This window comes from Centruroides sculpturatus, unplaced genomic scaffold (assembly GCF_000671375.1).
Source record: "Centruroides sculpturatus isolate CEXI.00-Female unplaced genomic scaffold, Cexi_2.0 scaffold731, whole genome shotgun sequence".
NCBI lineage: Eukaryota > Metazoa > Arthropoda > Arachnida > Scorpiones > Buthidae > Centruroides > Centruroides sculpturatus.
In genome coordinates this window covers 139096-163309 of record NW_019385203.1, presented here as the reverse complement: position 1 = coordinate 163309, position 24214 = coordinate 139096, and the positions used below count along the sequence as shown (strand labels likewise).

The 24214-nt window shown below is 28.9% G+C and overlaps 1 protein-coding gene across 1 annotated transcript in view; it reads left to right on the top strand.

Moving 5' to 3' along the window:
- The window catches only part of LOC111636087 (nucleoside diphosphate kinase 7-like), a 45613-nt gene that overhangs the window by 992 nt on the left and 20407 nt on the right, over positions 1 to 24214 (top strand). Inside the window, exons 3-7 of the mRNA XM_023381257.1 lie at positions 3921 to 4087; positions 12917 to 13078; positions 17561 to 17636; positions 20197 to 20322; positions 22193 to 22295. Of these exons, the coding sequence (XP_023237025.1) occupies positions 3921 to 4087; positions 12917 to 13078; positions 17561 to 17636; positions 20197 to 20322; positions 22193 to 22295 (634 nt within the window). The remainder of the gene's footprint in view (positions 1 to 3920; positions 4088 to 12916; positions 13079 to 17560; positions 17637 to 20196; positions 20323 to 22192; positions 22296 to 24214) is intronic.

Sequence of the window (24214 nt, the reverse complement as noted above, 5' to 3'; positions counted from 1 at the left end):
GTATTAGTTCTAGAAAATATTTCATCTTTAATCTTAGCGATTTAACTATTCTGTTTATCTATACCGGTACTTCTTATTATCTATTTAGTGCAAAAACAAAAAATAGATATATTTAAAATCACATTGTATGAATCTTGACAAGAAAACATGACATTCGTTAGAGAAGAGGATATTGTCAAGTTTCAGAACTTTCATTTCACATGTATGGCAGATAATGTTACAGTAAGCTAGATAATGAATTTCATTTTTTCTTGGATAGTTCCTGTAACATAGGAGGAAAGCTTTAATTCTTACTTGAAAATGTGACGTAGAGATAACAACGACATGTTAAGCTCAAGCAACCTTCTTTAGGACTTTAGTTGGACTTTAGCAAATACTTTGCAAGACTAATTTGACTTTTATTCTTCACTTCATGCAGTTTTAGACTTATCAGCAATGCCTTTCCTTTGATCTTGAATCCTTCCTTTGGTTTTAAACTTTGAATAAAGAACAATGATTATTGGCCATAGAGATACAGTACATTAATATACAATATTTTTTTGAAAAACTTATGGAATGCATGTAACAGATTATATTGTAATGAACATTTTAAATGAACGTGTGTTGCTTGAGAAAATAGTACATCATCATTTTTTAAGTTTTGCCAAGGGAGGAAAAAAGACTTAGTTATATAAATTGAGTTATATAAATGGTAACAAAATCAATCCACAAAACCTTTTTATAACAGTGTAGTGTCTGTAATGCTATTCCCTAATGTTTTCGACCTCCACTGAGGTCTTCTTCAGGTGGTGACTAAATGGTGTCTCCTCTTGACCGTTGGAACGATGACACCCGAGATGTAAATAATGTACGTATCGCGTTTCACACCTCCGCTTGTCTCTGCTCGAATTCTTTGAATAAGTATCTCCACGCCTGCGCGATTGTCTCTTCATCTTTAAAGTTGATGCAGATGCCCCCAATGTTGGCTTTATAAATCTCCCAGGCCTCCAGGTGATGGATGTGATCAATCTGAAACACCTGTCTGATTACTTTGGTGTTTTGGAAGTCTGCCCGAATTTCAGGATCGGCAACATAGGCCGACAAGGTGGTGGTGTGCCTGTTATTTTTAGTATCCGATATAAGATTAGAAGTCATTTTGTGTTGGTAACAAAATCATTTGTTTGTAAGGTGTGTGAAGCATGTGACCAAAGAAAAGAGAATTGCTGTGGTTTGTGTCTGTTTGAGTGGATTAACATACACAGAAGTGCCATCAAATCCTTCTGTTCCATAGCCTTCAAGAAATTGTGACACATTGCTTGGTGGGTGACATAGTTCTCCTTTGAGGAGAAAGAGGACTATACCACCCAGCATTTGTACATCCTATGCATGTTTTATGAGTTTGTAATGAAGGATCTCCCACATTTGGAGGCATAGTGAGCACCCTGCTTAGTCTTCTGGTTGATGACAATGACTCTATGTTATTGCAGTTTTTACATTTGAACTGTTTCGTCCATTATGATGGGGCTCTTGGAACATTGTGTATTGTGTACATTAACTGTTCACCTGAATTTGGTAACCAACAGTCTGATATTGGCCCTAGAAGGAGCAGACATCCTGAATTTCGGAGTGAAGTTTGTCTACATTAATTCACTAAAGCATGTGCAAACAACAATAATTCTCTCTTGAATCAACATATTTCACACAACCTGCATACAAATGATTTTGTTACCATTTTCACAAAAATGGATCAAGACTTTTTAATCACCCTATGTTTAAAAATTAAAAACATGCTAATTTTTGACTATTTTATGACACATTAAAGTTGTAAAATTATTTATGGCTTGCCCTGTATATATAAGTTTTTGTAGCCACAGTTTAATATACAAGATCTTAAACTGCAAGTCAGACCCATTATTAATGGGACTGACTCCAGTACTATTTGAAATTTAAACTTAAGTTTAGGCAAGTTTCAGCATACGTACTCACATGGGCATTTGCAGAGGGAGCAAATGGGACATATGCCTCCCTCTGGGATTGAGTAAAATCTTTTAAAAATTACAATCATAAGGTGATTGAGATATATAGCCTTGCAACCTCAACTGTGGGATGCTTTGATGCAATATTACATTCTATAATATACCTGTGGAAAAAAACCCAAAAAGTTAAAAAATTAAATAGAACTTTATTGTTGTAATTATTTGTCTCCAAGCTTTGCCCCTGGAAGATTTTCTGCAGACAATCCACTCTGTAAGCATACTCAAGCATTTTATAGTGAACATATTATTGGTAGTTTGCTAGAATCATATTAGGTTCAAAAATCAAGCAAAATGTCAATCTGAATTTCTCATAAAATTGAATAAAGTTTTAGCTGTTGAAAGAGGTGAATGAGGAAGATTGAATATCATATACTCAAGTATTTGAATGGCATAAGAGATTGAAAGATGGTCAAGAAAATGTTGATGACAAACAGCCAGGACAACTGAGCACACAAAAACAAGAAAATGCTGGATAGAGAATAGGACAAACTGTCAAATAACAATCTACAGATTTTCCCATGTCTCATACTATAAGCAAAATAACTGTTCAGATGATATGTTTAATGTGATTGTTATCCAGTTGCACACACAGATTCAGATGGATGATCCAATCATTCCAAGTACCTTGTGAAATCCTTAGATGACTAATAATGTGTGTTTTGGTAATTAACTTCTCCTGACACATTAAATTAGTCTTGTCACAGAAAAATATGTTTCTGACAAACTGTGGATCAATCTACACTCATAAAACTACATTCATTGATCTGGATCATCTGCAGTAAATATAGTTTATAAGGGTGCCACTTGAAAACACTGAAGATGTAATGAATGCCTCTTTTACTGATCCCAGGTAGAGCAGATGGACAGTACAGATTTATGAGGACTTTTAACAACATGACAAAATTGCCATGCCTATTGTCATTGGTTATGATTTTTGGCCAACTTGAATGCTCTTTGTTGGCTATGGATCCAATTCTATGAAACTCTGCTGTCCATAGTGGTATGTGAAACTGATGCTTGTTCTGGGTGTTTGTGGTTGAACTCCTCTGCCCAATACTGTGCTGGTCATTAGACGATCTCAATGCACTCTTCATGCATCAAGATTGTCTTGAGATGAATAAACCTATTTCATTACATAGTTTGTTTATAGTGCCTGACTTATGGGACACCTTATATAAAGAATTTTGATTAAGCTGAGAGAAAGTTAGAAAAAAAGAAGCTGGATTTTTGGAAGAATGATTGGATTCTCTATCTTGACAATAAACCAGCCCACAATGCACTTTCTGTTAAGAAGTTTTTGTTGACAAATGCATCACAGTGCTTTAATATTCATTCTCTTAGTATTCTTAGTATTATTCACATGATGTAGCTTTCTGTGATTTTTCCTTATTCCCAAAAGTGAAATACCTTAAAAAGAAATAAAAATTTTTATCAGTAGAACAGAATAAAAAGAAAATGACAGATCTACTCAATGTATTGACAAAAGAGTAACTGCAGATTATTTCAAACAATAATAAACAAGAATGTAGCAATACATTGATGAAGGAGGAGAATATATTGAAGGGAGTGAAAATTAAAATGTAATATTTTCAAAATAAAGTATTGTAATTGTATCAGTCTCATTACAGATATTTAATAGCTATGCTTGTATATATTGTAGCATTAAATTGTAGCTCAATACATATATTGTCAGTCTCAGTATGCATTACTGCTTGTCAATAGTTTGTTATACTTTTATTAAATCTGTCATATGACACTGTTATACTTGATATTTTTATCATCATATAAAATATGATAAAAATATCAAGAGGCAAGAGAACTCTGCAAAATTTTCATTTTAGAAATATGTAACTTACATATAATTAATTTAAATAATTATTTATTAATTATCTTTATATATTTTAGTATGATATGATCAACAAAAGACTGTTTCTAAGACGAACTCCATGTTCAACAGTTAGACAATCTGACATATATCTTGGAAGTATACTTAATGTGATGTCAAGACAGATAAAGTTAGTTGATTATGCCAATTTAGCAACCAGACAAAAACTTGACACTGCAATAGAAAGGTAAGAATTTTATTCTTTTTTTTCCCCATTTAAATAATTTATTCTCAAACCATGCTACATAATTGTAAAACAGAATTGTGAAGGTATTATAAGTAATCATAAATAATTAAAAATTTTTACAAAAATTCACCAAATAATTTGCCCCTTACTCTGTAGACATGAATTATTTTTTATTTTTTCTTGTTATATTTCATAATTACATATAAAAAAATATAACAAGTATACATTTCAAAGTTATTAAACAATTTATTTTACTTCAAATTTAAAAATACATTAAAATTTGTTTGATTATAAAATTTATCATAATTTAAACATTTCTAATTTTAATTTTTAAATTAACTTTATTATGTTTATACACTACATCATTCAACATATGTGGCTATATAAAATAGAAAATCAAAAATCTAACTTGACTGACAAAAAAAAAAAAAAAANTTATTTATAGAACTAATGAAATCTTACAATGTATACATAATAAATGGTCGATACTCTTTTGAATCACCAGCAGACTTCACCTACACATCCAAACTGGATGCTTCAGTAATTGATTTAGTGATTTTGAGCATGAGTCTGGTAGAGAGTTTGCATAAATTTTTATTTCTGAAGATTGTCTGACCATCATTTGGTAATTTCTGAAATCCTGATAGACACTGATGAGGATAGAAAATCTAACTTGATTGACAAGAAAAAAGGACTAATCTGGAAAGAAGACAAATCCAGTGTATATTCTGAAACTGTTTTGGCTAAATATGTAAATATTGTCTTAAGTGATGGAATAGAGCAGTGTTTCTTAACGGGGGGCTGTGGCCCCCTGGGGGTCCATAAGAAGTTTGCTGGGGCTGCCAAATTATGCAAAATTGAGGCTATGAAAATGAAATTACAAAGATGGATCCAAAGAATAGATTCAAATATATTTGAAATGTTTTCATTCTATTCACAATTAATCTCTGATTCAGAATTTCAATTTGAGAAACAAAATGTAAATTTCTTAATTAAATGTCACCTTTTAAAATTAATTGATAAATTTGATAAAAATTTTCCTAATGATGAAGTTCACATTACAAAACTGTGGATTCAAGATCCATGCAACAATTATAAAAATACCAATTTATCACCCAGCTAATGAAGATACATTATTAGAATTAATAAATAATTGTAATTTGAGATCTGTTTTTTAAACTAAAAGTGTGTCCCAATTTTGGATACAAATTTGTGCAGAATATCCTCCCCTGTTTTCAGCAGCAATGCAAAATTTGCTGCCTTTCGCTAGTACATATTTGTGTGAAAAAGGGTTCTCAACTATGGTGGATATAAAAACAAAAAAAAGACAATCCATTGCGATTAGATGTCTGCATGCGGATAGCATTACAAACAATTGAACCAATAATTAATAAATTAGTTGAGGATATCTCATTAAATTATTTGAGCAGCAGAAATCTCATTAAATTATTTTTGAATATTTTTTGTTTTTTCTATGAATTTTTAAATGTTTCTTATTTTATTTTTTGTTAAAATTAACGAGTTTTTATGTTTAATTGTGAAGTTCGAATGTTATTTAAATAGATAATCTATGCTAATATTATAAAGAGAGAAAGTTTGTAAGTTTGGATGTAGGAGGTAATCTCCGAAACTACTCATCCAATTTCAAAAATTCTTTCACCAATATTTAGAATGGACCTTCAGGGTGGACATAGGCTGTATATTATTCCGTTAAACACTCATATAAATTAAAAGATATCATCTAGGATTAAGGCTTATATGTCCAACAGATGGTGCTAAGTCCGCAAGTATGACGATCTAAGTTTGCTTCTCTGTGAGGCATTATGCTTTTCTGTGAGGATGAACTAAAGCAGATCATCTTCTATCTATCTATATAAATAAAAATGTAATGTTCGTTTGTTTCTACCGATTCCTTTGAAATTTTGACACAACGTTACATTCGAATACTCATATGTTTTTATATAATATACATGTCGAAATTCCCCCCACTGAGGGGAGATGGACAGGATCTTACCGTGAAGGAACTGCTTCTATTTATGCTATTTTAGATGTGGTTTTTTGCGTTTTTGATTGCGTTTTAATAGGGTATGTCAATAGAATATACACTAAAAAAAAGATTTTTTGATATTCCCCCAAAATGTATCTATTATACATTTATAAATAGATATATTTTGAGCCACAACAACACATGGCGGGGTCTGCTAGTGAAATAATAAAGTTATGTTTTACATTTATTATATAAAAAAATAAAGCAATAATAAAAAAATCAATTTATTATAGATAATTCAACAAATATAAATTATTATTAAAAAAATGGGGGTCACAAAAAAATTATGAAATATTTGGTGAGCCGCGAGTATAAAAAGATTAAGAACCATTGGAATAGAGGACAGATATTCTGCGATTCTGGATTTGATTAAGTTATCAGCTGAACAATGTAGAATGATAACATACCTGGGAATGACAAAATTACCATCTTCAGTTTGGTTTGACAGAGACTGTAGAACAGCAAAGACACTAAAGAACAGGACACTGAGGAAATTTCGGATATCCCATAATAATGAAGATTTAATAAAATATTCTGATTTTAAAGCAATCTTTCATTCATTGTGCAAGACTAAAAACAAGAATTACTGGTCAAATATCAGTAGACAGTTGCAGTCTGCATGATCTTTTATACAATTTTGGTCTATTAATAGATTTAATAGGGGAAAAAATCCAATAATAAAATTCCTCTTCATGACTGGAACGTTTTTTACAATATAACTTTTGCCATTCAAGTTCTGACTCAATTTTGATTTTGACCATGATAATGTCTCTCTTATTTTAGATAATCCAATTTCACTCTCTGAGTTAAAAACTTCAATTCGCAAACTTAAAAGAAAATCAGCCCCTTGTATGGATGGTATAAAAACTGAATTTATTATACACCTATCTGATGAAAGGTGTTTAGAATTACTCAAACTCTTTAACAAGATTAAGGAAACATCAAAATTTCCTGAGCATTGGAAAAATGTGTTGTTGCAAATGATTTACAAGAAAGGAGACAAACTAAATCCTCAAAACTATCGTCCAGTAGCGTTGTTAAATACCTTTAGAAAATTGTTCACAAGAATTTTGGCAGATTGGTTGAATCAATGGATAATAGAATTTAATGTTATCTCCCATTTTCAAGGAGCATTTGTTAGAGGAAGAGGTACTATGTACAACTATGTATATATATACCTAATGGTTTAATATAGTATGTCCTGTCAAGAAAAAGACGTAAAATCTATTTGATATTTGTGGATTTGGAAAAGGCTTTTGATAGAATCAATTTTTATATTTTATAGGAAAAGTTACATTTATTAGGAGTTTCAATTTCGTTCATTAAGCTGCTTAAAAATTTATTTTGTAACACAAGGCACAAGGTATCATGTGAGAGGCAATCTGGCAAATACTGAGGGTGTCATTTCTGGTGGAGGTTTGCCTCAGGGGGAACCTTTAAGCCCCCTGTTGTTTATATTATTTATTAATGATTTACTGCAATTGTTTTCTACCTATGAAACTTCGGGATTTGCTCTTGGAGAATCTGTTGACCTGCATTGCTTAATGTATGCTGATGATATAGTTCTGTTGGCAGATTCAAAAATGGGTTTACAATGAAAACTTTCTCTGCTAGTTAATTATGCAAAAAGAAATGATCTTACAGTTAACTTACAAAAAACAAAGGGAATGGTTTTTCACAATGGAGGCAGACTACTAAAATCTGATAAGATATTTGTGAGTAATACTGAAATTAGTTTTGTGTCATATTTTAAGTATCTAGGAATACGTTTTTCTTCTTCTGGTGCATATAATCATCATTTCGATTTAATAGCCAAAGACATACAGAAGACAAGCTTTATTCTTACTCTATAAAAACAAATGAGGCTAAGTTCTATGAGGAGTATCTTTAAACTTTTTGATGCTTTTATTGGTTCTAAGATGACTTATTTATTTCCAGTCTGAGGACTGGAGTTTCTGTCTAAACTAGAAAAAGTACAGATGAAATATTTTAAGAGACGTTTTAAAACAGAATGTTCAGTTTTAAGCTCTGCAGTTTGTCTTGAATTGAGAAGACTTCCATTGGAATTGAAATTTGTCAAGGCTATTCTTCTGTTTTGGTCAAAAGTTATGGAGTTACCCTCATACGATTTGTGCCAAATTACTTATAATGTTTTCTTAACAGCAGTCAAACCTGATAAGAAAAGTTGGCCTGCTTAAGTTAAGAATATTTTTGATAGCTTGGGTTACTCTTTTTTGTTTTCAACTCGATCAGCTTCATTGTTGAGAACTCACTTAAATGCAATAATTCAAACTAGGTCAGACCACCTGTGGAATCAGGATATATCCTCTACTTCAGCTAAACAAGTTAATTTGTTTGAAATGTACTTGGGTTGGTGTACAGCAAACTACTTAAACCGTGAGACTAATTTTTCCACAAAAAGCCTCATTGTACAACTTAGACTTAATAAATTTCGGATTCTGTTAAAGGGCTACCAGATAAATATATCAAGAGAAAAGTTTTTTAGTTATTGTGGTAGTAAAGAGGAAGAGATTCTCTTAATTCACTTGTTTGGTTCTTGTCAAGTGATATATCAACTAAAATGTTTTGTACTAGGAGAAGATTTCAAGTATAATCATTTGAAAAATGAGGACATGTCAAAAATTACTTTATTTAAGATTTTTTCCTTCTTTTCTATATCTTTAGAATTTTTGAAATAATTTAGTACTATGTATATTAAATAACATTGTATAACCAAATTGTTTCCCCATTGTAAGAAATAATTTAAATCAATAAACATTAAATCTAAATCTAAAATAGAAAATCAAATTGAGTTTGTTGAAAATGTTTATATTCTAATGTTTTAAAAACAAAAAATCCAATCTAATTCAAATAGCAAGTTATTTAAAGGAAATGTTTTTGATCACTTTTAGTAATTGCTATTGGATTCCAAAAGATTCTGATTAAACAACATATTTAAATAATATTTCATAAATTTAAATATGACGCAATCAAACAATAAAAGATTAAAAAATTGAAAATAAAGTAATATATAAGTACAGTACATTAGAACTGTTACAAAATATAGTCAATTACATTTTTAACAAAAAAAAAAAAAAACAACTTCAGTATTAACTTATTTCCTTAATTTGCTCCTCCAGAGTTTATATTTTCTAACACTTTTGGATTCCTGTTACTCATCATTAGGAACATTCACAGTAAATGCCAAAAACCAAACTTTCAAAAAATATCAATTCATGTGAGAGAAAAGCAGCCAAAACCAAATACATTTCCATTCAAAATAAAGATGTTTAAACTCATTCTCTTAATGTAAATTACTTTGCTCACTTCTAGTTTAAAAAATTTTTTTTGGCCAATGATCATTTTTATTACTTTTCTGAGTCTTATTTCTCAGATCCTACCACCACTCTTACTCCAACCTCTACTTTCATAACTTCTCTTTTTTCTCTCCCAATCTGTAATCTTTCACATATACTTGGTAAACTTTTACAGCAATTAGTATTAATAATAGGTTTTTCAAAATTTCTTTCAAAAACTCATATCTTTTTCACTCAATTGACGTTTTTTCCTCTTTTAACTCTTCTACCATTCTTGCTTCTTCATACTTAATTTGTAAAATTCTGTCATATCTTTTCTGCATCAAAGCCATCATGTTTTCTGCTCTTGAGTTCCTTTTTCTTTTGTGTTCTCTCAACCTTTCCACAAGGGACTTTTTTATTATTTCAATGTACATTTTTTTAAATTAAAAGGCACACTATAAACTTCAATTTTTCACTATCTTCTTTTATCTCTTTTTCCTTGCTTAGGGCATTAAAAATCATTATATTTCTTTCAAATGAAATTTTTTTATCCATTTCATTCTCTTCCCTTTTCATACTCTTCCTCATCTATCTACAAAGTGCATGACTATTCTTTAAATGCATTCTATTCTTCTTCTAACCTTATCCTTCTCCTCAATTTTTCATTACATTTTCCCACAGTTCTTCCAAATAAAGTTGTATTCATTCTATTCTCCTTCACTATATCTTCAATCTTTCCTCAGTGGATCTTTCTTGCTAGTATAAAAGCCCATAGTTTTCAAATCATATAAGCACTCACCTCCCTGTTTCACAACCACTTCATATATATCATATTTGTTCTGTCAGTTCTCTTATTATTTACTTAAGATTCAAAGAAAGCATACTTTTAATCTTAATGATTCAAAATCTTAGTGCCTGTTATTCACTAGAGCTCTAAACACTGCTTTCTTATATTCCAAAGGTTCCTTGAATTCATACACACATATACAGGTTTAAAGATTTCTTTCTTGTTTATCTGAATCTTAACTCTATTTCCCATTCTTTCTACTCACATACATGGTTTGTTCTAAAAGTACTCAAACTTTTGTTTTTTAAATATTTTGGGCTTATGTATAATTTATTGAGCTTTGTCTCCCTTGAAAGTAGTCTATCCTTAAATTTTGTAAATTCTAAAAATAAATAAGATTATTTCCAGATTAAAAACAAGCAAAATTACTCTTTCTTATCTGACTTCTTCAAGTGATTCAGTTAAGCAGACAAACAAATAACGAAGAAATACTAAACTTAAACTTCCTTATTTGTTTGTCTGCTTAACTGAATCACTCGAAGTCAGATAAGAAAGAGTAATTTTACTTGTTTTTAATCTGGAAATAATCTTATTTATTTTTAGAATTTACAAAATTTAAGAGTATTACTGATCCCATTGTTTTAAATTTTACAAATATATTTAGTCTATCCTTGGTCAATACATCTTCCAATGATATTTCTACTTCTGAAAGCAGTCCTGGAACATATTTTCCATGATTGCATGAAGCTGTTTGCAAATTTTATTTTATTTCTCCTATCATGTAGAATTTTTATCTTTTTAATGTGAATGTCAGCTTTAGAAGTAAAAAAGTCTGTATTGAATAAAGTGGAAACATATGGAGGATGAGGAAGCATAGCCATCTTATTTTTTGCACAAAACTCATGAATTGTAATCACTGCATACTTGGGCACATTATCGTGGTAGAGAAACCATTTTAAAAGTACCAAAGTACCTCCTAATATATTTTCAGAGTCATTTGAGCACTTAAAGATAGTAGTATCAACTTACTCTTTGTTCTGTTGGCAGAAATTCATGACGAATGACACTCTGTAGTTATTATCATACAAAACTGTGCACTGAACAGAGAGTTTGCATTTGAAACATTGATACAGTTACTATTCAATTCTAGTTTAAAGATTTCTAGCATCTCTAAATATTAGTTAAATGCAGATCATTTGTCATTCTGATAAACATGGCTTGAAATGCCATAGGACTTCAATATCTTGTTATTGATGCCATAGGTCTTCATTATCTAATATCTAGAATATGAATTGTGGTTCATATTATATTGATACTCCTTAATTATTTGCACCAATGTTCTTAATATCATTTCAATATAAACAGACTGAGTTTCAAATCTAGGATCTTTTATTGATATAGAACAAACACTTGCTCCATCTTATTTGCCTAATGAGTCTTTATCATTGTTAAATCAACTAGTATTCAGTCAGGTTTTGTTTTACAAAATTAAAATTTTACAGTAAAACAAATAGCAATGTCAGAATAAATTTGGCTAATACATAGACTGACAATAAATACTGTTGTTTAGCTCTGTCATAGTTGTACCATTGTTTTACTAAAATTTTCACTTTTGTCCCAGTTTTTTGAAATCAAAAAACTTAGCTCTAGTTTGTATATTAAGCATACATTGTATATTGTATTTTGAACTCATGATTTGTTTGAAAATATTTATTTTGCATTGATAAGGGTCATAAATTTCAGTGAATACTACTGAGGATCAAATGGCATGAAATATAGCTTACAAAATAGTTTCAATTAATTTAAGGAACATATTACATAAAAATAAAGAGACGAAATTCAACAATTTGCTGTTGTCTGAAGCAGTTTTGTGTTTCTAAGCTTAAAATACTTTAAGAAAAGGAAAACAGATTACCTGAAACTCTCTGGAAAATGTTTTCCTAAGTGAAAATAAATAAGGAAAGTCTTTGCAGGTGAACTTATGTAATAGAATAATATTCCTAAGTGTAAATATTAAACTAAAGCCTTTATTCAAATAAGAAAATTTTAAGAAACAGAATATTTTGATTTTTGTAATTTTGCTAAATACATTCTTTGATATTTCACAGTGATAATTATCTAGAAAATAGATTATTCAGACAATTTTGTTTTGGATATGTAAATGCAGAATAAATTTTCATTCTTTATGCTGTTTGTGAGGTTTATTATGCATTATATCTTGAAAATTATTTATATTTTTAAAATTATAATCAAATGCAATACAATTATTAATTGTCAAGTTTTCTATCAATGGAGTATTCCTCAACATCTGATTCAGCATTCTCAAGCATCTCAAGCATCCTAGAATATCGTAATTACTAACAACAATTTAAGATAAACAATACTGTTAATAAGTGATCTTCCATTTAATTCGAAATGAAGTAATTTTTAAACATATTTTCAATTAAATTATGTAACAATTAATCAAATTTTTATTATACATAAAAATATAGTTAATCAGGCCCTACTGCACCTACTGTATCCTAATTACTAGCTCTAATTCGGGTTTTTAAACACAGAAATCGAATGTACACGTCGTCACAATGCCGGGATGTAATTTTTAAACATATTTTAATTAAAAAAAAAAATAACCTGANTTACTCATATATATAATTGCATCAGTTTATATTAAAAATTAGATAAAAATTATTTTTCAGAACATTTGGTTTATTGAAGTTTCCTGCCCTTCAAAAACTTGGTTACATAATGGATATTATATATAGAAATGATCTCACAATAAGTAATGCCAGAATGCTGTATCTTTCTGAAAATGAATCAAGAGTTTTATTGAAAGAAAATGAGAAGGAAATACAATATAGGTAATTCATTTTATGGTTTGATTTTGTTTGAAAATCTATATTAATTACTATTATTATTTTTATTTTAACATTACAGATATATTATTCAAATAAACAAAAATTATTCTTAAAATTTAAAATTAATATTTTAGTTTGTACTTAATAATGAATAATTTAGAATAATTGATTGAATTTGAAAATAACAAAAGATATGCATTAGATGATATATTATTGAAATCAAAACTGTGTGTCCAACTTTAGTGCACATTTGTAAATTTTCGTCCGAATGGCAAAGTTTATGAAGACAAAGTCTATCCAAAAAAGAAACCACCAAGGAAATTCTTGTAATTTTAATTGGATATATTTTTTTGTTTTTAAAAGGACTTTTTTTAACTTCTGGCAACCAGTAGCCTAAAAAGAAAGGTCAGTCGCCAAGAAAGTGTAATCTGGAACACGAGATAAATAAATGGTGGTTCCTTTTTTGACCAGACTTTGTCTTTAGTGCACATATTTATTCAAATTGCGATTGATGGAATATTAGCATTCTGGATTATTAATGAAAATTTTCTGATTATCAGCTATTTTTCAGAGGGTGTCAGATTACTTGGTGCCAGATTAAAGAACTTCTACAGTAAAATATATAGTATCATTACAGCATTTTCATTTCTGTCTACTGCATACTAAAGAAAATACAGTTTATATACAATTTCTAATAGGGATACTAAATGAGCTTATTTATTGCATTACTGCTACAAAAATGTCATTTTATAATTGTTTGTTAATAAGATAATTGGTATTTATAATGTTTAATAACATAATAAAATCATGGGCTGATAGGTAAGTAGATGTTTTAGTGTCATTTGAAGAAATTGAATTTATTTTGATGAACTGGGAATAAGCTAGAATTGTTCCCATAATAAGTAATTAAAAACTTCCAATGTTCAATTTCTATATCCATCATTTTACCATTACAGTAATACCTCGACTTACGTTACCCCGACTTATGCGAACCTGGAGTTACACGATTATCAAATCTCGTTGATTCTTCTTTTATTTGAGCACCACGCAACTCTTGATTACTGATTACTCACTCCCCTCACACTATTGTTCAGCTTACATGTTCAGACGTGTTGTGCGGAATCTACACATAGCTACAATTTATTTTGTGTTATTTATTTCTGTGTTTGTTATATCTACGGAGAGTTGAGAGACTGTATGTAGTGATTTCTTGTAACCGTGAATGAATCAAATAACGAGATAAGATTAATGAGAACATTTATTAGCTTACATACATCCGACTTGGATTTTACACAAATTGCGAAATTATACCTCGACTTACGCAGTTATTGCTCAGTCCCACCTATCATGTAAGTTCGGGGTATTACTGTATAATTATTTTTGGAATGCTTTAGATTGAGATAATAAGTGACTGTCTTGATTTCAATTATATATTAGTGCTATTGTGAGAATCGTTGAATGGTTTAAGCATCAAAGCTTAAACCATTTTCTAATGATGGGAAGGTGAGTCCTGCTCATGGGGTCAGTAGATGGCAATTTAGGAGGGCAAAAATTGAGTGGGAGGTTATGGATAAGTCGATGAGGTGTCGGTGGCGTACGAGTAATCACTCTCACTTAAATTATCAAATAGTTTAATAAGAACCTTAACTAAATGGTTACATATTATAGTTCAAAGAGAAATAAAAAATAGGCTGTTAGAAGGGTGATGTCAGCATTCACGATATCTAAGGGATCTAATCCCTTTTTATCCTCAGAATTAATCTAATTACTCTCAGTCAATTGAGGAAGAGAGAGAGAGATCTTATGTAAATAAATACAAATTTACCTCGNAATAGGCTGTTAGAAGGGTGATGTCAGCATTCACGACATCTAAGGGATCTAATCCCTTTTTATCCTCAGAATTAATCTAATTACTCTCAGTCAATTGAGGAAGAGAGAGAGAGATCTTATGTAAATAAATACAAATTTACCTCGCTAGTCGTCATTGTCTGTGTTTCGTAGAGTGGACGGAGTTGATGGTGTTGACCAGCCATTGTCTGTTGTTCGGACATCCCCCTGACAATTGGGTGCGAGCCCTTTTTATACTAATTTTGAGGAATGAGAACTGTCAAATAGTTGATGATTTATAAGGACACCTGTTAGCTTTACCTGATCTAGATCCAGCTGATATGGAACATTGCCAGATTGTTGACATTGGTCAACTACAGGTGAAATTTTATGATATAAATTCCTATGAATTTGACAGTTCTCTCCCATTAATTATTGTATATTTTGACAATATCTTCTCAGATTTGACAACAATCTCTAGATTATTTGTATTAAATATTGTATTAGTCAATGAGAGAGGCAATTATTATCATGTTGTTTTGGTTATCGTGCAGGTGTCTGCAGACATGTGCCACATGCAGCTAAGGGAGGGATGAGAAACGCCGCTTATTAGTTTCTTTTAAATGTCTGTTCTTGCCTTGTTGATTTTATCGTTGATCAAATCTATCAGAATAGACTGTGACATTTAACCCGAGGAGAGAGTTTCGATCGTTGATTGTAGACTATCCCTTTTTTCTGTAGAATTACTAGGGTTAGGAGGAGAACAATACTGATTTAAACAATACAAAAAAGGGGGAGCAGAATATCACACTATTTTTTCTCTTATAACAACTTGATTAAATTAATTAATGAAATAAATCTAATTCTGATGAAAATTGCTTTAATTAGATATACAAAGGACTGACTAGTTTTGTATAACATTGAATTCTGGGAAGTTCTTGAATAATGAAATATAAATAATTGAACTATTCAATAACAAACAAAAATTAGAAAGAAAAGAATCGAAAGATCTGTTTATGTTTTAATGAAATCTGTTTAAAGAATCAATGCTTTTTGATTGTGTTGATCATATAAAAATTAAAATAAAACACATGCGATGATAGATGAAATTAAAACTAGATATGAAATTCAGTTTTGATATGTATAAACTAAATTATTTTACTGACAATAAGTGAGAAAAATTGAACTGATTAATCGTCATCGTATGAAATAAAGTTTCCTACTCTGAGTTGCATAAGCTGAAATATTTTGTGAATTTTTCAGCATGGAAAGTTGCTGGAAAAAGCAATGATTCTATTTAATTTAATTTACTTTCCAAAATGTATGTAGATAGATAAGATACACTGACAAAATAAAAGATTTTACCCAATAATCTAGAAAAACAGAAATTGATCAGAAAAGATTAAAAAAAAAAAGTTTCTCTGATAAAAAGGGTAAAAGTAAAGAATGCAATAATGTTTCTTCTAGTGATATATGAAAGCAAAATTTTTCTCAAAGAGAAGAGAAAATAGAAAAAGCGAGCGATAAGAAATGGATTTCTTTGAGTTAGAGATCTGTGGAACAGACATAGATCTATAGAAGATAACATAAATTGAAGAAAAAATTAGTCCATCTATTTTGGATCTAGAATTCTATTGCTTCTTGTAGACTATTTGCGATCAGAAACTGCAATATTTTGNTATTTTTTTGATTTGTTTTTTGAAACCGTGTCCTGTTTTATATTTGTGGCGTAATAAACACTAGTATTGTGTTTTATTCCAAAGACACAATACTAGTAAATAAAGCCCGAAACGAGTACAAAACAATGTACCGTATCAACTAATAAAGGAATTTGATGGAAAATTTGCCATGTGTCTTTGGAATAAAACACAATACTAGTGTTTATTACGCCAAAAATTCTTCTGTTTTGTTGAAACATGCTTTGTTTATATATTCAATTTCATGCTGAATGTCAAAATAAGCGGAATAGGGTTTTTATCGTCACTTTAATAAAAAATATTGCCAAGTGGTAATTTTGATGGATATGCAGTGTGGCCCTTGCTTAATGTGTAACTTTACAAATTTTTTAACTTGTTCTTTCATTACAATCCTATTGTTTCAATTTTTAAAATAGACTTTGTTTGAGATGAACATAAGTATTACCTGTTAATTGGGCAACAACATAAAAGATAATTTATTATTTAAAATTAGCCCTATAATTTAATAAATTGTTATAATAATTATACAAAATTAAATTATTGATTTCATATTTTATTTTAAAAATTAACATAGGATTATTCTTAGTTTATAATTGATGAATGAAATAAAATGATTAGTCTCTTAACAGATGATCCAAAACCTAATTAGAAAGTTTAAGGCTTTAGTGCAACTAAAAGGTAAGGTATACAAATGTTCAGGGTATCCTGAAATATCATTCAAATCATCTGAAGCCATTTTTTTTTATAATGTGATTGAGATGTTTACTCTCAGCTTCAACAATCTTTCCATCATGGGAAGCACCATAAAGGAGAATTGACTAGCATATACTGTACTTTCCGGCGTATAAGATGACCCCCGACTTTTACAGTTAAAATATAGAGTTTGGGATATACTCGCTGTATAAGACTATCCCAGCCAGCCCTCATATTCTATTACTGTACCTCCTTCTCTGCCTCTCAGATCTTGCACATGTGTGCCTGCGCCACTTCATTGCAGTCCTCAGGAGCGAGATCTGAGAGGCAGAGAAAGAGGTACGGTAATAGGATATATACAAGGGCGGGCCAGACGGGTGAAAGATGCGTGTTTTTCTGGACACAGCACCGCTCTATCTCTATCCATACCCCAGGCGTCCCGACCAACTGCAGCACCTGCCCTATAAGATGACACCCGGCGTATAAGACGACCCCCACTTTTGAGAAGATTTTTCTGGGTTAAAAAGTCGTCTTATATGCTGGAAAATATGGTATATTGATCTGAACTATTGATATTCATTTTTGTGGAAATATGATGAGAATTGAATATACCAAACTAAAGACTAGAAGAACTTGATTCATCTATTGAGTGTGAACTCTGCTAGTCCAAGAAATGTTCTTCAATATGTGATGTAAAATTTTTTGGGTTAAGATTGAGAGCAAACTTATTGAACACATTTTAATGTAAATATCTTTGAACATTGATTTGGAATGATATTTGAGTAAGATTTGTGTACTTCATTGTTTAGTATAATAAAACATTAAGCTTGTAGTTAGGTTTTAAGTCATCCTCCATTGCATCATTATATATACAAGTTGACCCCCCTATAACACTGTTGATTTTTCTATTTTATGTGAATTCCATGTTGTACGAGTCACTTAGATTTTACAAATATATGAGGTGTTCACAGCCCGGCACACATATTTGTAAAATCTAAGTGACTCGTACAACATGGAATTCATATAAAACGGAATATTCAACAGTGTTATAGGGGATCGACTGTATAATGAATGATATGATTAATTAAATTATACAAGTATATATAATTGATTTGTATTGAAAATTATTTATGACATACTTTTATCAAAATTACTTGTTCAGTTTTTGCATTCTAACTGATATAACTTTTCTAATTTTGGATTTTAATTTTTCTAATTCTGAAATATTAAATTTATGAAATTTCTTATTAATAATTGAAAGACTGAATGCAACTGTGGTCTAATCCTTTCTGATTCAAACTTGAGTTAATAGTGTCATACTTTCATGTGTTAAAAATATATTATCTCTAAATAGAATGAGATTACTTGGATTATAATTAAGTATTGATGAAAACAAAACAAATAAAACAGCAAAATATGAAANCGTTATTTGTTTGTCTGCTAAAATAAATCACTCGAAGTCGGATAAGAGAGAGTAGTTTTACTTGGTTTTAATCTAGAAATTATTTTATTAAGTTTTAGAATTTACAACAAAATTTTTTATGTCTCAATATTGTTGTATACCTTAGTGGCAATTATTGCACTTTTCACATTCCTTTATTCAAGATTAAAAATTTTTTTTTTTGGAATTTATAAGATATGTGATCTGTTTGAATGTTCCCAGAGACATTTTATCCTATCTCAAAATACTGTATTTTACTAATGTATTAAAGTTGAAGTGTAGAAAAAAGCTAACAATTTGACTACAGTGGTTAATATCTACTTACAACAATATATTGATTTTTTTTCTCCTTTCTGCTTATGAGATGAGACTGTCTTTTATTCACTGCATTTAAATAATTTTGCAATTTAAATACAGCAACATATGAAATATTGATGCATTCTTCAACTATGCTAATTTTTAACTTTATCTACTAACTGCATTAAATCAGGTATTAATTATTGCAAAAAGAGATTTTAAAGAATTTAACGTTATTATTAAATATGCTATTTAATTGTTTACAATGTAATAATTATAATAAATTTTCTAAATCAATCTTGTTATTTTTTTTTATATCTCAGTTTTATAAGAGCTGTTCATAGGCCAAATCAATTAACTCCATTAGTGTAACCTTGAAATAATCATTATTATTTTTATATTTGCATAACCATATAAAATTGGTTTATAAATATTAAACTATGAATTAATGTAATGACCCAAAAAGTACATTCTACAATGTTTATTTAAATTTAAAATCAAAAAGGAATTTTAAAAAATTACATATATTATCAATTTCTCTACTTTTTATTTTGTGGAATTAATCAATTTATCAAATGAGAGATTCATATTTGTTTAAAATTATTAGTATTATACATATATAAATATCCAAACCCAATAGTTATACAGGGCGAGAAAGAAAATCACTTAACATTCTTTCTACAGAATATAGAATGTACTGTACTCAAAGTTAATTCGTTCATGTCAGGAACACATTAGACCAAGGGGGAAATAGATTGATGTGTTACGCACATGGACATCATCTTGATGACAACCATATTGAATGCAACTCTGAAACTGTAAATGGAAAGTGGTAATGTGATATATCATTTAGGGTCAAAATTTGCTGAAAGATTGTAACCATTTGAGATAGATCAATAAAGAGTTAAGCACATTACATGATGTGCTCAATGTACATTCTTTGGGAACATTCTATATTCTGCAGCAGGGGTGTTAAGTGACTTTCTTTCCCACCCTGTACATTAAAGCCAAATGATTGCCAAATTATATCAGGTTATATTACTACTATTATTATTATTATTATTTAAATGCTAAGTGATTTGGCACTAGAGGTAGGCATTAGGTGCAATCTCTTACTAAATTTAATAATTTTAATTAAATTAATATTTTAATAATTAATTTTGAAGGTTCTGGAAGAAAAGAATAGGCCAAAGCAGAACTTGAATCCCAATTCCAGCTTACTGTGTGGTCACATTGCCAGTTACGCTACCCAAAGCATCTTATCCTCATTTCCAGAACCTATTATTTTAGACGTAACCATACTTGCTTACTTACAACTCAGTTCCTATGGCCTATAACTCTCACTAGGCATATCTGTAACATTATAATAGCTGGTTATCACTTCTACTTCAGCATGGTATATGTACACACACACACCACAATGTTTATATTTGAGAGTTACAGGTTCAAGTCCCATTTTGGGCTGATTCTTTTCTTCCAGTAATTCTAAAATAATTATTTAAATTATTTAATTAATTTATAATTATTAAATTTATCAAGAGATAACGCCTAGTGCTTAACTCTAATGCCAAATTGTCTATTAAATTATTAGTATTATAGCCATTTCTAGCCTGATAATATTCAGCTTTGGTTGATGTATATTAAATCTTTATTACAGTTTTTATAAATTATACAAAGATAACTCTTTCTTAAAAGAATTTATAATTTACAGAATAACAGAATTGCTTTTTGTTTATTTATTAATCAGACTGAAGATCAGATTGATTATTTATCATTTTAGATGAATATATTTATATATATAATTCAATTGATAGAATTTTTTAAATGCTAAAAAGATATTAACACCAAAAAAAGTTTGAAAGTGTTTTTAATCAAAAGTTAATCAGTGTAAAATCCATTACATTAAAGATAGATATGTTTTAAAGGAATTTTTAAAAGTCTAAAAAGCATTTAAAAGTTTTTACAAAATTTATTATTTCAAAATAAATATCAATGTAAGATTTACAGAATATATTTGACTTAGGTAAGATTAATATAACTAAATCTATATATTAGACAGAGTTAGATAACCTAATAAATAGGATTTAACAATTTGGAGGGCTTATCACACCTAGGCTGACAGAAAGAAGGACCAGAACGTTTACAAAAAAGTTAGTCTTTAATAATCACATTTCAAATTTAGGTAAAGGATGCATTTCGGATAAGCCCTCCAATTGTTAAATCCTATTTATTAGGTTATCTAACTCTCTAATTTATAGTTGTGGGCTAAAAGCGTTGTTTATTATTAAATCTATATTTATATGAACTTCCTTGGAAAATAAAAAGATTTGGCTAGTTTTAGGCACTATTAATACTAGTTTTTGAGTGCAAGAGCATGAAGAGAAAGAAAATATGCAAGCTATATATGTAAGGTTCTTTAAATTCATCTAAAAACATGCTATTTAAAAAACATATTTAATTTTATTGAATTCTTGTTTATATATTCAATTCTAAATACCCATTTTGTTTATGTTTTGAATTATTGATATATATTTTACACTTTATTGATTTGTTTTAAAATAAATATTTTAGAAATAGTTCCACAAGTGACAAAGCACATACCTCACATAAAATTAAATGTGATGAAGCCTTTTTACAAGAATTTTTGTACAATTTTTGTACATTTAATATTTTATGGATCTGTGTTTATCCATTATACAAGTATATATAATTGATTTGTATTGAAAATTATTTATGACATACTTTTATCAAAATTACTTGTTCAGTTTTTGCATTCTAACTGATATAACTTTTCTAATTTTGGATTTTAATTTTTCTAATTCTGAAATATTAAATTTATGAAATTTCTTATTAATAATTGAAAGACTGAATGCAACTGTGGTCTAATCCTTTCTGATTCAAACTTGAGTTAATAGTGTCATACTTTCATGTGTTAAAAATATATTATCTCTAAATAGAATGAGATTACTTGGATTATAATTAAGTATTGATGAAAACAAAACAAATAAAACAGCAAAATATGAAAAAAACTAGCATATACCACCTATTACAATATCTTAACTTTAAAAAAATGATAAGATTACTGTTGCACCTAGCCTTTCAATTGTTATTTACTTATTAGAGCATTTTATTTTTCTGATATATACAAATTCAATTTAATAGGAAATAGAGATATTCTTTCCTGAAGCTAAAACTATTCATTGCACAACAGCTAAATTTACTAATTGTACTTGTTGTATAATTAAGCCACATATTGTTCGTAAAGGTAAGTTTTTAAATATTGATTTTTTTATTGTATTTTCTATTTTATTTTAATGATTCTTTATAATAAAGTAACATGAATGAAAAACATTAATTTTTTTCTTTTCATTCTAAAACAAAATATACTAAATCATAAAAATAATTATTCATTTCTTAAAAATATTAGCAAAAATATATTATTTTGAGAAATTTGTATTTGTGTTTTCTAAAACAATCCATTTAATTTTAAATATATTCAGAAATGACTCAATTATTTTCTATCAGAATCATTTTCAAATTTATTTAAAACTCAATCAATTCTAATCTATTTTTTTATATACTACTTAATATTTAAATAATCAAACATCGTTACTACACCTGATACGTTTAAAGCTATACATCAACCAAAGCCTAATATTATCAGGTTAGAAACGGCTATAATACTGATTAAGATTAAGATTACTACTTGATTAAGAATAGCTAACGATATAACCATAGATTATGAACTACTTGATTAAGATAAGCTAACAATATAACCATTGACAGTTATTATGTGCCTTGGAGAGTTGTTTGCACATTGTGGGCACTGAATGCAGCATTGTAATAACCGTCGATTACCCAGACGGCATTGTAATAACTATCAATGGTTATATCGTTAGCTTATATATGCTGGAAGAGGAGATCAGACTGAAGGTCTGGGTAGCATAATTGGCAACACATCTGCACGGTAAGCAGGAGTTGTGGGTTTGAGTCCCGTTTTGGGCTGATTCTTTTCTTCCAGTAATTCTAAAATAATTATTTAAATTATTTAATTAATTTATAATTATTAAATTTATCAAGAGATAACGCCTAGTGCCTAACTCTAATGCCAAATTGTCTATTAAATTATTAGTATTATAGCCATTTCTAGCCTGATAATATTCAGCTTTGGTTGATGTATATTAAATCTTTATTACAGTTTTTATAAATTATACAAAGATAACTCTTTCTTAAAAGAATTTATAATTTACAGAATAACAGAATTGCTTTTTGTTTATTTATTAATCTGAAGATCAGATTGATTATTTATCATTTTAGATGAATATATTTATATATATATAATTCAATTGATAGAATTTTTTAAATGCTAAAAAGATATTAACACCAAAAAAAGTTTGAAAGTGTTTTTAATCAAAAGTTAATCAGTGTAAAATCCATTACATTAAAGATAGATATGTTTTAAAGGAATTTTTAAAAGTCTAAAAAGCATTTAAAAGTTTTTACAAAATTTATTATTTCAAAATAAATATCAATGTAAGATTTACAGAATATATTTGACTTAGGTAAGATTAATATAACTAAATCTATATATTAGACAGAGTTAGATAACCTAATAAATAGGATTTAACAATTTGGAGGGCTTATCACACCTAGGCTGACAGAAAGAAGGACCAGAACGTTTACAAAAAAGTTAGTCTTTAATAATCACATTTCAAATTTAGGTAAAGGATGCATTTCGGATAAGCCCTCCAATTGTTAAATCCTATTTATTAGGTTATCTAACTCTCTAATTTATAGTTGTGGGCTAAAAGCGTTGTTTATTATTAAATCTATATTTATATGAACTTCCTTGGAAAATAAAAAGATTTGGCTAGTTTTAGGCACTATTAATACTAGTTTTTGAGTGCAAGAGCATGAAGAGAAAGAAAATATGCAAGCTATATATGTAAGGTTCTTTAAATTCATCTAAAAACATGCTATTTAAAAAACATATTTAATTTTATTGAATTCTTGTTTATATATTCAATTCTAAATACCCATTTTGTTTATGTTTTGAATTATTGATATATATTTTACACTTTATTGATTTGTTTTAAAATAAATATTTTAGAAATAGTTCCACAAGTGACAAAGCACATACCTCACATAAAATTAAATGTGATGAAGCCTTTTTACAAGAATTTT